Here is a 15816-nt window from a genome sequence, read left to right on the forward strand (position 1 = left end):
AAATTATACAATATTTTTGCGTGATTAATAATAATCATTTATAATAATATATGTAAACTAAAAATACAATTTAAGTAAATAATAAGTGCGATATCATTAACATATATTAATTTTAAAAAGTTTAAAAAAAAATCTGATCAACCTATATATCTACATGGTAAAATCTCAAACGTCAAATTAATGTCAAAAATCATCACATCTTAAACAAGTTATAACGCATTGTATTAAAGTTCGCCATACTTTTTTATACACAGCGGAAGCTTTTAAGCTCGCGACACGAATACGAATTTACCTAAGCTCGGATCGTCAACATTTTTTATTATATCATAAAATAGTTACGTCTATACTTTTTTATATTCCAAGAATCGAATCGACTTTCTGAAAATAGAATTGGATTTTCTCACAACTTACTCAAATAACCCATAACTCTAAATTTTGCCACTAAAATATTTTATTTTTTTATTTCCAGAGATTGCGGCGGTTCACCGAGAAGACGTAGCGCTAGCAAATTCAACGGATTGGATCTCAAAAGTGAGTTAAATACATTTGCAATGACCTAGATTAGATTAACCGTACAATATGCTGGAAATCCATTAGTTATATACATATATAGTGGGCTAGGGTCAAAGTCATAAATTCTAATGAATACACCGCCCAGAGTGCATCTGATTCAATCAGCTCTAATTCTAATTTATATGTTATGCTTTCAGGGCCATCGCAGCTTTTGGCCGAGGTGCAAAATTCAAGGTCAACTCCACAGACGTTGACATCACCGTCGAAAATTCTGAATATTAGCGACCAGCAATCGATAAAAGCACCTTCTCCATCGCCATCCATCAAACCGCCGCCGATATTAAAAACGGAACCATCTCCCACACATTCTCTTAAATCTCCTTCAATGGTACAATCAACTTCACCGCAAGTTCGTCCTCATTCTAAACTACCAATATCTAGTGAATATGTATCTTCACTTCTGTCTTCCTCGACCTTGGTAAGGTCCGGAATGAGTCCGTCTACTTCAGCGCCGTCCCCAAGTCATTTTTATAAAAATGGACACGTAAACTCATATTCAAATATAGCTTCTAATTCGCCAAAATTATCTGCTGCAAATGCGAGCAATTCCAGCTTAGAAACTAAGCCAATATCACCCAGATCCCCTTCGACCCATTTGGCAAACAACACACAATCGTCATCGCCAATGTCGTTCAATCCATACACATCGATGAGCACTCAGTTTGCAGCATTTCCAAAGTACACACCTATAGTATCCATATCTCCGAGCAAATCCACTCCATCTTACACGCCATCATACCTAGCGACAAAACAACCCTCTTCCTTATCCAGCTACTTGAACGACTCGAGTGCCAGTACCAATTACATAAACACTAAACCCCTATCTCCGTTTGCGAATTATCTTCAAGATAAAATAGACTCCACTTTGCCACTAGAATCTTATTCAAAAATACCATTTCAAAACACATACTTTCCGATGGGCACTGAGACTACAACTCCATCAACAACTCAATCTACATATTTCACCGATTCAATCATATATTCAACTCCCAGATCCACAAATCCGTTCTTGACTAGCGAATACATGACTAGCAAGACAGAAGTGACAGAGCATAACATCACAGAAACCGAGGAGATCAAAACAACGAAGAAGTTTATTCTCAGCGATTCAGACGCCAGTTTCCATCCTACGACCACCGTCGACAAGACCAGTTACTTGAAGATAAACGGAATATGCTCCCGTGAGTAAACTTTTAACGATATTAGAGTAAACATTGCCGAATTCCTGAGATGTAGTAGCATTTTTTAAAAGGCAAAACTTTGGTCGTTATGTGCTAGCATGTTTCGGCGCGGAATTTGAGCACGTTTAAAACTAATGCCGAAGAATGTTTGCACGTAGATTTTATATTGGAAACTTTGCGAGTTAACGCCGTAGAAAGTTTTCATTGGATGTAACCGTATTAAACGCGTTTATAGTGTACCTATGTGAATTTCTCTTGAGTTTGCTTCCAGGACTGCCCGAATCTTTTAATACAAGCTTATATGTGAATTTTTATGAAACATATTGTGAAACTGTTCTAAACTTCTGATACCAGAAAAATACCCTCTCATTTGGTTTATATTCAATACAAAATTTACGAATATGAAGATTAAAATACAATGGGATGACCTTGACCTACAAAATCACTACTTTATAGACATTCTAATTTGGATATAAACATTTCTTTCACGTTTAAGTCGAGCTTTTACATTGAGCTTTGTTAGTATTTTTAATGTCTTACTGAATATTTATTGACATATTTTATTATTATTTTTTTAGAATTAAATATTGATGTTATATGCATCATATTTTTTCTTAAAAATATGTTTTTTAAAGTTTTTCCTCTACTGAATATGATATATTGTGCGTTTTTCATGATTTAAATTATTTAAAAATTAATAAGCTAAAAATACAATTTTAATAAAAAATCACATGAAAAGTGTATATTTTGTTATTGTATTATTATATATAGTCACTGCTGTAATTAGTATTTTTATAAGTTAATATAGGATTTAAGATTCATACTTTATGTACTAAAATTGTCAATAACTATAAAATATTCCAAATTGCAAATCTTAGAAATAAACTTTTTTTTTCAACCATACATTGCTTTTATTAGCTATTTTCATAGCTGATGATTTTAATATGAATATAGCTAAAGTGTAGTACCATCAATTCTGTTATTATATAAAATTGTAAATAACAGCAAAAAACTTATAGCAAATTTAGTTTGTCAAAGACTTTCTGTTTATAAAAATGTGTAAATTTAATGATTAATTTTCTTCTTTTTTTTAATTTTTTTTTTATAAGCCGCATGTTTAAAAAATATACTTTTTTGAAATATTTTAGTCCGTCAGGCCTAGACTGACAACCCAGAAACCACGGGTTCAAGTTCCTGCAGCAGACTCAAATTTTAATTCTTAAAAACCGTGTAAATTTTAATATATAAAAGTTTATAATTATTTATATATATGGCACTGATCTTAGACTTTCAGTCTGGTGCTTAATACATATTTGTGGATATTAATGTCTGATTAACTTAACCCAGTTAGTACTAATTTGCCCCACTGTAACGCACTGCTTGACAACGAAAAAAAGAAAGATACAGTTTTTTTCTGAATGGGTGGTAGCCAGTTGATAATAAAACACAGATTAGCTTCTGTAGAAGATTTATTCACTGTTTATTATATAGTATATGTTAGGAAATACAAAAAATATTACAAGGCCGGTCGGCAAACAGTCGTTCTTCCGTCGCGTCGCAAAAATAAAGAATTACCAATTTAAGCAATCTCTTTAATATTTTTCCCATCTCTCCTAGCAATTAAGTTTCGCAAAATTGACTTGAAGGTCAGATTGAGACCTTGGTATTGACCTGAAATTTTTATTGTTGTTGCCTTAACATACGGCGAGGTTGGTGCGAGCGAATGAAAAAGTGCTGCTCAAGCACATCACTCGCCTCAGTTTCATGTCGATATAATTAACCTCAAAAACAGTCGAAGTCACGTGATAAATCATATTGCAGTATTTTAAAAAAATCTATTTAAAAAAGTTTCGTCTTTTAAGACAGAAGATGTGTGACTTTGCAGACAAATAGATGCCAGAAAATTTGGTCACAGTTAATTTTAAAACATTTAAGCTTTATTATCTGGCTTCACCCGGGATAGATTCATTATATCCTTAAGTTTATTTCTACAACTTCCGCACTTAAAGGTGTTGAAATGGCGCATTCTTGAAGGCATTTGCGGTTCCAGATATTTAATATGATACTTATGAATAATAAGAATATTCAGTGTAGGACAGATCTGTAAAATTCATTGCAGAGCCTGATTTTCCCATTTTAAATTTGTCGTTAAAGGTTGAAAATAGCACAGTTGACATAGAAATGGCAGCTAGAATGACATGTGCAAATATCACGTCGCTACTGCTAGCTTTATGAGAGGAGTTCGGTGACAGACAGACAGTCACACGTACTTTATGTTTTATAGATATAAAAAACCACATATATAGAGAAATGTAGATCAGGGGGTACAGTGTCGATGCGTATTATTGTCGGCTGTAATTTTTTGTGGCGTGATGTTTTCTGATCCGCTGATGTACTCGTGTCCATGAAGTGTCTTGTCTCTGCTACTGTGGCTCCGTGGCATCACTCGTTCGTCTTCTGCGTCTCTCATTGAGTTTCTGTGAGCAAATGTCACAAATATTTTTATGCTAGTTTGAGTCGCAGATAAGAATGTTTGCGAGCCAATTGCATTGCTTCACGCCTAAAAATATGAATGGTCCAGATGACCACTCCGGCGATAAGTAATCAAAGGGTAGAATAACAATAGTATTATACGCAGGGTAAAACGCATTGTCTAGCGCGCATCCTTTCCAAATAAAGAGTATTTTTTCAGCGTTACATATGAGCGATTACCACCTTGGCACGGTTGTGCTATTTGGTGGTTCAATTGTGCAGGTGGTTACGAGATCTCTCTCTCATGTTTTCGTTTGTTCGAAACGGTTGTATCTTACAATTATAACAAACGGTGCAAGTGGTTGAAATCTGCAACCATACGGTTTTATTTTATAAATCTGGCTATTGTACATTTATGATACAAATTATAATACCATAGCAAATACATTTGTAGGAATATATTATCTATATTATTATAATAATTGTAGTAAAAGAATAAAAGGTAATATGGTAATGCTTTTAGAGTCCAGAATTAAAATATAGTACTTACAAGTATCCTTTTTTCAATATGCTTAATGTATCGTCTTTTATCGTTATCAATTAGTTTTCATTTATTTTACCGATTAACATAAACATAAAGATGGAATAGCGTAGTTTTTACGTCTCAGACTAGTAACTCTTAGGTTGCGGGTTCGAGTCCCGGCAGCGGCACTCGAATTTTTATTTATAAAAAATGCGCTATTAATAAAAACTGGGCCCAACTACAATGACATATTGTATAGCACATATTAATTTATAATTAATAATATAGATGTCACCGATTACCAGATTTTTAGTCTGGTGGTTAATACTTATCTGTAGGTATTCATTATGTCTGATTGACTTACTTAGTTTGTACAGATTTTTCCGTTGTAACGCACTGGGCTAAGATTACACCAGAAGATTTATTAAAAAGTAAAAATAAAATAATATTATAATTAAAGGTATAAATCTAATTTTAAAAAAATACTCTGAATATGTGTTTTTTTGTGTGATGATATTAAAAAATACATTATATCATCAAAAATACACTAATTATACACTAATGTGTATAATTAGTGTATTTTTGATCTAACCTTTTTATGTAATCATAAAAAGGTTAGGTTTGTATTATTTGCTTAAAAGTTGGGTTACCATATATAAATATAAAATACACATTATACATATAAATTGCTATGAAATAAACTTCAGTTTTGATGCAGGAAATGTTAGATTTTTTTTAATAATTGAGTTGATTATGTAATTTTGTACTTGAACTCTGAAATATCTGGTTTTTACGTAGTGATGTTTGCAAAGCTACAACCAATTAAACTAAAATTTTATGAATACAAATTAATTTCCCATCAGTATACAATTAAACCAATTGTCAATCGATAAGTTGTTTACAATGTGTTATATTTTCATTTAATTTACACTACAATACATGTCAATTAATGATCCATCAATATTCAATAACACTTTGTTTGTAAGTAATAGTTTACATAAGACATTATGAATATTTTCCTGTCTGGAGTCATCAGTCATTAGCCCACTTCCTGCGATCGATCCGAACAAAACAATGGCCCTTGGACACGCCCAAGCGATTGGCATCCACCAGAGTGGAAAAGTGGCGACCGTGCCTAAATCTTACCTCATCCAGAAATTAAAAAGCTTCCTTACTCAGTCTGTCTCCGAAATATCACCGCGCCGGTTATATAGTGCCTTTCAATCCCAACGATCCGATCATTCCATGCCAACACAAGAATGAGATTAGACCCTTTCAATCTGTGCAAGAGAAGAGTGTCTCCACATGTCTTCTCTCCTTATTCCACCAGCTCGGACACCACCGAAACGTCAGATTCGGACAGTCCCACAAAAGTGTTTCAAAGTTACGGATATGTAGACGGAGGAGGTCAATCAAAAGGTCCTAGGGCGGTTTTCAATCAGAGAAGAAAGTACGGAAGCAAAATTGGGAGGAAGTTCTCGAAAGCTTTTCGAAAGCTCGCTAAGCTCGGGGGTGACAGACCGAAGAGGTATTCTGGGACGTTGATTAAAAGGCATTGTGCGGTAGAGCAAGAAGTTTGCAACGAATACACAGTATTCGCAAAGTGTCCTGAATATTGGTTGCCTTATTACGTTGGAGGTGAGTCAATCGATATTTAAAAATAAATCATTAGATTAGCAAATATGTAAGACGTCTCAATTAACATTTGATTAAGTGAGTGTTCTTCCATGTTGAATTTACTATTGAATTTCAACAAAGGAGACTTGATCTATCTACTTGTATATGTATGTATATTTATTCTCAATTTTCGTTGGTGAAAATATTTTTTGCCAATCGAAAATCAATTCCGCAGCCGTATCTCCATATTGTTAAATGGAGCGAAAAACATATCGCATTTAACGCTACCCAACCTCCATTTTTTTCTTTGCCGTAGCCGTTTGCACTTATTTTCAGGCATTTTTCAGGCTTTTTGCGCCATTTCACGCCGTACGACATAAAAACGTTACAAATATGTATGTGTGCGCAAACGGCAATAAGCCAAAGTAAACAAATTGAGTTTAACGAGTCGCACACACACGTACCTATACTAAACTAGAGTTTGCGCGATTCTCAAACTGTGTATGAAAATAAATACAATTTTAGACCTTCAAAACAATTGATTAATAGTATTTTTATCTAACAGGAAACCATCTGGAAAGTCTCATATGTCAAAATTCATTAATGGCGAATTTTAGACTAATGCATTACTTATTTTAGTAAGAGTAGTAGAATAAATAATAAGAGATTTTTTTAATAACAATAATTTTAAATAAGATCGATCGTGTGATCGGTATTACTGATTTTTCTAATTAAAGTTTAGATTTTACTAATTTAATACATAAATATCGAGATAATTCATTTAAGCCAAACTCTAATCATAACATAATTTTATTTGTCAAAATTAAAAGTATATACAGACGGGAGAATTTTTTAATATCCTTCTATTTATCCGAAAATATAAAAGCCACTGCGAGTCACTTTATATTTATTACTTTTACTTCTCACATTACTTTACTTTAGTTTAGACCTTGAGCTGATCACCAGTGAAGCTTGCAAAAAATGAACACAAGTGACCTAGTACTAGGTTGTCTGTGTTGATATTGTGCTAGCTTAGACATATGGACTGAAAGCATTAAAGTCATAAAAATTCCTACTTAAATATTTTGATTTGGTCCATTAAAATAAATTAAAAATAAGCTTTGTCAGGACGATCTATATAATAATTTAACTTTATTGTAAAAAATCTGGTTTCAACGTTTATTTAAATTTGATATTCAATTTCACAATCATACAATTATAAACAATACATGTAATTGCTTACTATCAACAAGATAATTAAATTTAATACAACATTATGAAATAAAAATTATTAACCACAATTACAGAGTAAAAAATTAAAAATACTTTTAATATGTCAGTGAAAAATATGTAAATAAAAAACAATGACTTAGGTCCTAATTCTAGTGCTATTTTCTGATGATGTAGAACCATTGAAATGTGTTTTTTAGCCTCTAAAGCAATATTTTTTGGCATTTTGTGCTTATAATAATATTTAAAGTAGAATTTTCTTTTCTGGTATAAAAATGTTACCCTAGTGATTTTATGTGTTTTTTAGTATTGATATAATAATCTGTAAAACATATTATTTTACAGCTTATAAAAAAAAGTATTACTAATGTTACTCCACACCGAGCAAGCATATATTAAAATATTTTTTTTCTAATAACAATCCAAGGGCTGCAATGGTAGTAAACCTATGTTTCAAAATGTGTTTTTAACGCTGGATTATTATTTTAAGTAACCTGCGTTTTGTAAATATAATTGACTTTTGATTGATTTTAATTTTCCATCTTGTATGACAATTATAAATAGATTTCAGATTAAATTTGTAAATGGTTTAAGCATTGTCAGTATATGTTGTGAGACAAAAAAACGAGGAAGTTTCCTTAAGGAACTCCTTCTGAAATTTTATGCGGTATCGAGTGTTCATTATTTTATAATTTTCATGTATGCGCTTATTAAATGTAGCATACCGTATCGAAAGCTTTTTCAATCTCTAACATTAAAAGGCCTGTATTCTTTAAATTAAATTTAGTGCATATATGTTTCGTGAAACTATAAATAATATAATTTCTCACAGTGACATTTTTTATGTATAAATAGTAGGTAAGAACACAAGGCTGGTAGTGCTATTTTATATTCAGTTGAAAACACTGCTATTTTCGCTAGGTTCCGTGTAACGTTATACCAACTTTTGCTGAAATTTATCGCAAATTTGTTTCTCTTTATGAATTTATAACATGAATAACTGACGTTTATAATGAATAAAGTATTAAAATGGCACCAGATGTCACTGATAAACGCAATAAAAAAACTTTTAGAATAATCCATAATGGCATAAATTTCAATACATTTTTGAAGCAAAATACGGAATTATTGATTTTTAAATAATAAAAAATAATAAATATAAACTTAGTTTTTACTCGCGTATTTCTTTTTTAATAAATGGATGGAGTTTTTGGCAAACTCTATAATTACCATTTCAAAAGGGTAAATGTCGAATACAAACAAATACTTCATACCTATTGTTTAGCGAATACAAAACTACAGTTACTTTTCCTTTGTGAGGCACTTGTTACCGAAATAAAAATAAAGTTTTAGGAACAGAGTCGACAATATTTTGTCCCGATCGGGTCAACATCAAATAAAAAAGAGCAAACAAGTAGACAAATTACAAATAGTCGTAGTTTGGCAACAATCGAAGTGCAATGCTTTGTGGTCCAGCATGATTGGTCACACCCAAAAGGCGCGTCCGTACTTCCTTCCGCTGTATTCTCGATGGTCATCACCACGTCCACTTTGCTCCACATTTCACAAAATGGCGGATGTGACTCAAAACACTCTGAAGCACCTCTAGAACTAATCGATAATTACGACGAATCATCATTGGCGTTTGTTTCCATTAACAAAAAACTATTGATGGTGTCAGAAATACTAGATAGTATATTTAAAGAATTAATTATTATAAGAATAAAGACAATAAACTTTATTAGTATATTAATCATTTAAATACAAGGTTAAAATATTATCCCATGATCTATTTTAAAGCAAGAACTACACTTAAATGGTAACCTATTTAAGTTCCTATTTTAAGCGGATTACATATTCTATCAGCATATGGAAAACATTTGCAATTAAGCCTCTAAGATGTTGGGATACATGTCCAAATACATTTTCACCAGTAAATATATATTTCTACTAGCGAAAAATATTTTAAATGATAGGCGCTAATATTCTGCTCTAAAATGTCTATGAAGCTCAATTTGTGTTCTGTTCAAACTCAAACCTAACCTAAAGAATTTTTATTTTATACCTTTTTATTTACTACAAAATTCTGAAATATGATTCTCTCGAGTCGCGTCGACAAGTATACTTAAACAAGAACTTCTTCAAGCCACTGGTACAGAATATACACAATCCGGATATTTTAAAATAATTTAGTTTTTGTAAGGCACATAATTACCATAGCTTGCATTACCCAGTATAGTTTGAAGTACTGCATTTGAGAACAGGAGTATTGAACATCTTCATAATATACATAGCTATTCGACTTTTTAACCATCTCGTAGTTGGTGGACCGTTTAATATTATCATTGTGCATTCAGGTAAAGTGGATTTACCCTGCACTGCAATAATGTAAACTAAATCATTTCAATAAGATACAAAAAATCTTTTTTAACATTATCGTCAACATTTGTCAGAAGATCTGACTAATGCTTCCAGAGAGTATACATCATTAATTGACTAAGTGCTTCAAAAACGTTTATCTACCTTGAACGTTGTATACACAAACACTCAAATTCCAGAACCGCTTTTTTACATTTCAATTCCACAATCGATACACTTGACTCATTACCGAGTTTCAATGTCATAGTACTATTTAAAAACGCATACGCGTAAACGTAGCGGTTTTTTAATTGAATCACATTACAGTAAGCAAATTATACAATTATATAAATTTAAACTATGAAAAACGCAGAATTCCAGAGCGCACCGGTGCGGTGTGATAGGATCGTGAGAGCGCTTTTGACACGCGTGGGAATGAAAAATTAAAATCGTAACGTGTCATAGTTCACTTTTTTCGCTAGATCGATGCCCATAAGTGTGGGTGCACCTTTTAATGACTAGCTATTAAAAATAACATTAATCGCTCCGGTTTAATGTCCGACAAGTGCCGCAGCAAATTCTCTAAACGCCATACGTAAATGAGGATGTTAGTTTATTACGCAGTAAAAAGTATATGTATGTATGTGCTTTGTATAAATGTGATGAAATTTCGCATCTATTGATGCACAATTTGAATTACTGTTATTTTTATTTTTGCCACAAAGTTAAGATAATAGGATTTTAATATTAAAATTGTCTACATTAAAAAAGCTAAAAAATAGTTTTTTTTATGTAGACGATTTTATTTTATTTATTTATGACTAAAAGTCCAGGAATTGGTTATATTTTAATTATTTAATACGATATTAGTCCGTGAGATTCAAATAATCTAGAAAAATCTAATCTGTGATGATTGGTCGGAATTATAATTAAATAATATTAAAAAAAAATTATCTTCAGGAACCAAGTTGTTCATGTATTAGTCATTGACTTATACAACCAATTATCATTAGTATATTTTTGCTATATTATCTCTAGGAATATTTTATAATATGAGCTTTGTTCTTTATGAGCTTTACACTGTATTTTGGAGGAGAGTGTATATATCACATGATGCTCTATGCTCTAATGAACAAAGATCTGATGATTGATCAAAGATTCGGTATTTGGATGACATGGCTAGTATGCTTATACAAATTAGAACATAAAAACTTTTCTGTCTAATATTTCGTTAACCGTTTAATATTAAGAACAGTTTTTAATAATCCTTGACGTTCATTGATCGTTAAATTATTGAAAGGATTTTTTCTTCAATTTTTAATTTATTTATTTATTTATTAAAATTATAACCGTCGTGACCTGACAGGCAAACCCAATGCGTCACGATAGTCAAAAGTACAAATACATCACAATACATCATAATACATACAAATATAAACAAGACAAAACAGCAGACACAAATCACCTCAACAGGTGTGCATTGTCCCATACGAACTGAACCAAAACTCCATATGTGCAAAAGAAAATGTCAATATTTCTATGGACAGAATTGAGCAGATAAATAGCCTCGGCCAGAGAAGAGTTGGCAAGTGCTCCAGTTCTAGACTTTACAGGCAAGAATAGTGGACGCGACCGAGAACTATAACCACCTTCAGGAGCCCACATTTGAAGCTACTCGAGCACCGAAGGATTGTCTACGATGCCCTTGAGCGATTTCCAGAAGTGTTTAATTACATAAACACTTCTGCGAGTCGACAAAGAAACGTATCCCAGGGCTCCCAAAATAAAAGCACTGGGAAACAAGAACGGATAATACCCGTATTCCTTCAAGTATAAATACCGAAGAAATTTACGTTGTACTTTTTCCAGCTTCAATTCATTACATTGATTCATTACGCCTGGGATCCAAATGATGGAGCTAGTTTCTAGTATGCTAGAGTATCATAAAGAGTGCGCAATACTAAAGTATTCCTGAAGTAACGCGCATTTCTCAAGATAAAACCGAGCATTTTTAAGGATTTGCTATGAGTCTCTGAAATGTGCTGGCTAAATTTCCAACGTTCTTCGAAAGTCACTCCTAAATCCTTAGTTGAAGAAAACCTTTCCAGAAAATATCCGCCTAGATGGTATGAATATTTTGAAAATGAAATTGTGTGACATTTCTTTACACTGAAAGGCAATTGGTTATAGCAAGCCCATTTCCATATAGAGTTGAGATCCTCCTGTAGGTCGAGGGAATCAGAAATCGAATGCATTTTCTTGTAAATTTTCAAGTCATCTGCATATAATAAAAAATCTGAATGCTCTATTGCTGTTTCTATGTCATTAATGAACAATAAAAACAACAATGGACCCAAATTGGATCCTTGAGGTACTCCAGTAGGGGTCTTATATCGTTCTGAAAAAGAGTTATTATACTTGACGAATTGTTTGACAAAACCATTAGATTAGTGACAGTGATTAATGAGTCATGATTGACAACGAATGGCCTTCCACTCCTTTCTTCATCATGAACGTCACTTCTTTCTAATTCAAATTCACGATACACTTTTGCCACAAATGATGTCATTGATATGAACCAATGTTCCCTGTAAGGTGTGCGCGTGTGCGCGCGCACACCTACTGAAATGTCTCCGCACACATGTTTTACCCTCCGCACAGTCAATATTATAAAAGAAAGTTTCCTTTGCCAGATTTTAGTTTTGTTCGAATGCATGAAACAATACAGGCACAATTCTTTCGCACGCTTTCGGAGAAATGAGTCGAATCATTTCTCAGAAGGATTGCGAGGGTCAAGCAAAATTTTAAGTCGAGCGGGATCACTATTCCATCCCGTTCTATCGCATGCCAAAGTATAGGAAAAGAAGATCGTATTTTAGTGTTTAGGTCCTTTACATTTCATAGTCTTTGACATGCTTAAACTTGCAAGAAACATTACACTCGGTAATGAGTTAAGTCTCATAGCAGTCCTTATTGTGAAAACAACGCAATTCTTTTAATATTTTTTTAATTAAACGGTAAAAGTGTCCGTGCTAAAAAGTAGTGATTTTTTACTTAAATTATAAATAATACAAAACTAATAATCAACTTTTGTAATAAACAACAACAGGTGTGTTCAGTTTACGTAACAAACAATTCAAGTGAAAAATTACTTACAGAGTTACAGTACAATTTTACCTATTAATTATATAAAACTTATCCCCTTAAAATGTCGAAAAGGAGTGGATGTGATATTTCTAATACGACCATTAAGAAGAAATCCTGCGATAAATTTAAACTGGAATGGCTCTCTGAAATCGTCGAAACAAAAATGCCATCTTCAATGCATTTACAAAAAGTAAGAATTGGTGAAATATTTGTTTATTCCGAGACGTATGATTGTGTCAAATGCATCATATGTTCCGAAGCCAATATGCCAGGAGAATTCACGTCTGGAAAGAAGTGGACTGAATGGAGGCTGTTTCTTTTAAAAAGACATCTAAGTCATAAAGCACACCGGGATGCTATTACAAAATTGAACAATTTGAAAACAGGTGGACTTTTGAAAATAATGACTGAAACACCTGAAGAACGGAAGAATAGGATTGAGATCACTGAGCGCAAAAAATCTAGTTGCGATCTAGTCAAAGTTTTAATCGATAATGTTCTTTTGGCAATAAAAATAAACGCTTCTATGTGCTCTGTACAAGACATTCATAATCATGTATCTAAATACACAGATATTCCCGAAAGCTGGCGAAGTAAAACTTATGGGTTTGAATTTGTCGAATGCATTAATGCAGTCATTAAAAAGGAATATTTTGACGAATTTCGAAAGTCTCGGTTTCATACATTAATTGTTGGTGAAAGTACGGATATATCTGTACAAAAAATACTAATTTTGTACGTCAAATATCGATATGGGATGAATTACAAGACTATTTTTGCGGGAATAATAAAATTGTGTTCTTGTGATAGCAATAGCATTTTTACAGCCCTAAAGAAATTTTATAGTGACAATGAAATAAATATACAAAATATGGTTATGTTTACATCAGACGGAGCTGCAGTAATGCTTGGAAAAAAGAATGGAGTAGCAGCTATGTTGAAGCGGGAAATAAACCACTTAACAGAACAACATTGCGTAGCTCACAGAGAGGATTTAGGAATCGATGATGCCTGGAAACAAGTTTCAATAATGCAGGATATTGAAACTTTATTAAAAACAACCTATACAATGTTCAGCAGGTCATCTGTTAAAAAAGGCCAATTTGAAGAATTATCTAAATTTATGGAAAGTGATGTTGTTTCATTTCGACCAATTAATGAAGTTAGGTGTCTATCGAGGCATTTCGCAGTTAGTGCTTTTGTGCGTAATTATAATGTCTTAATAGATTATTGCATAGAACAAGTGGACAAGTATAATGACCCAATCAACAAATATTGCTTGAAAATGCTGAAAGATCCTCAAATTCACGTCTCGATAATGATTTTGAACGATGTTTTGGGTGAACTATCATCAATGTGCAAATATTTTCAAAGGAGCAATATAACAAGTATAGAGGCCACTCAATTTGCAAAAGCTAAAATTAATCAACTAAGAGCTCAATATTTAAGTGAAGTAGTTCATTGGAGCAAAGATGTGAAAAATATATTATCATTAAATAGCAGCGATATAAATTTAACCGCGATTTTGAGATTCATCCAATTGCTCTGTGAACATCTAGAAATGCGATTTCCAGAAGAAGAATTATTGGAGTGGCGTGCTTTCGATCAGGCCGCAATAGGAAGAGCTAAAGAGTTTGAATACGGAAAGTATCAATTAGACAGACTTATATTTAAATATACTCAATTATTACAAATTACTGACAAAGATACAATCGAAAATATGCATAAACAATATTGTAATCTTAAATTTATAGTTGCCGAGAAAGTGAAGACTGGTTCGATTCAAACATTTGCCGATTTATTAACCTTTGCACATAGTGATCCAGATCAATTTGATTGTATATCAGTTTTACTAGATATTTGTGGAACCTTTCAGGCATCAAGCGCTGAATGTGAACGAGGATTTAGTTTAATGAATGCAATTAAATCAAGATCAAGAAATAGAATGGAAGTAGAACATTTAGAATGTTTACTACGAATAAAGTCATACATTTCATCCGGGGAAAATGTTGATTTAAATGTGGTTTATAAATATTGGGTCGATAGAACGGACAGAAGAGAGAAAAAATAATTATTGAAAAAAAATAATAAATAATTTATATGTTCATTGTATAATAATATAATATTTTCAATACACTAATAATAATATTAATAATAAACACTTGTAATAATAATATAATCTTTTCAATACACTAATTCATAAAATATATATTGTGTTCTAAATTGTGCAACAAATTGGTTGAGTGGCTGAACCCCAATGTGATATAGTGCCAAGCGATTGGGTAAGAATATTATGCAATTTTCATAAAATTAATTACCTACTTTCTAGTGTTTTTGCTTTGGAGCATTGAATCTCCTAGGGTCGGTCCATTAGTATATTTATTCCGTTTAAAAAAGTAGGTACAATAGAAATCGACAAAATTCGGAGAAAGATTTTTTTACGTAGTTGAAAATTTAATAAGAATAATTTTGAATAAAAGTGAAAAAACTACATTTTTATAAATGTTTATTTTGAAAAAAAAACACAACATACAAATATATAGATTCAATATAAATAAAAAAAAAATTCTAAAAGTTTAGTATTTATTATATTATATCAACAAATATTTTTTTTTCTTTTTTATTTATTTCAAAAATTATCTTTGTTAGTGTTGTTATTATATAAAATCACTGTAACTAATAAATATACATTTTAATGAAAAATTGTATGTATTT

At 32.0% G+C, this 15816-nt stretch overlaps 1 protein-coding gene across 8 annotated transcripts in view; it reads left to right on the plus strand.

The window, feature by feature from the left end:
• Window positions 1–15816, plus strand: part of CAP (Cbl-associated protein) — a 146881-nt gene that overhangs the window by 18367 nt on the left and 112698 nt on the right. For all 8 annotated transcript variants that reach the window (XM_088205329.1, XM_088205331.1, XM_088205330.1 and 5 more), the window contains 2 exons: window positions 470–531; window positions 711–1754. In XM_088205329.1, the coding sequence (XP_088061455.1) occupies window positions 470–531; window positions 711–1754 (1106 nt within the window). The remainder of the gene's footprint in view (window positions 1–469; window positions 532–710; window positions 1755–15816) is intronic.

Source organism: Plectrocnemia conspersa, unplaced genomic scaffold (genome assembly GCF_051122295.1).
Source record: "Plectrocnemia conspersa isolate PC_06_02 unplaced genomic scaffold, ASM5112229v1 ptg000002l, whole genome shotgun sequence".
NCBI lineage: Eukaryota > Metazoa > Arthropoda > Insecta > Trichoptera > Polycentropodidae > Plectrocnemia > Plectrocnemia conspersa.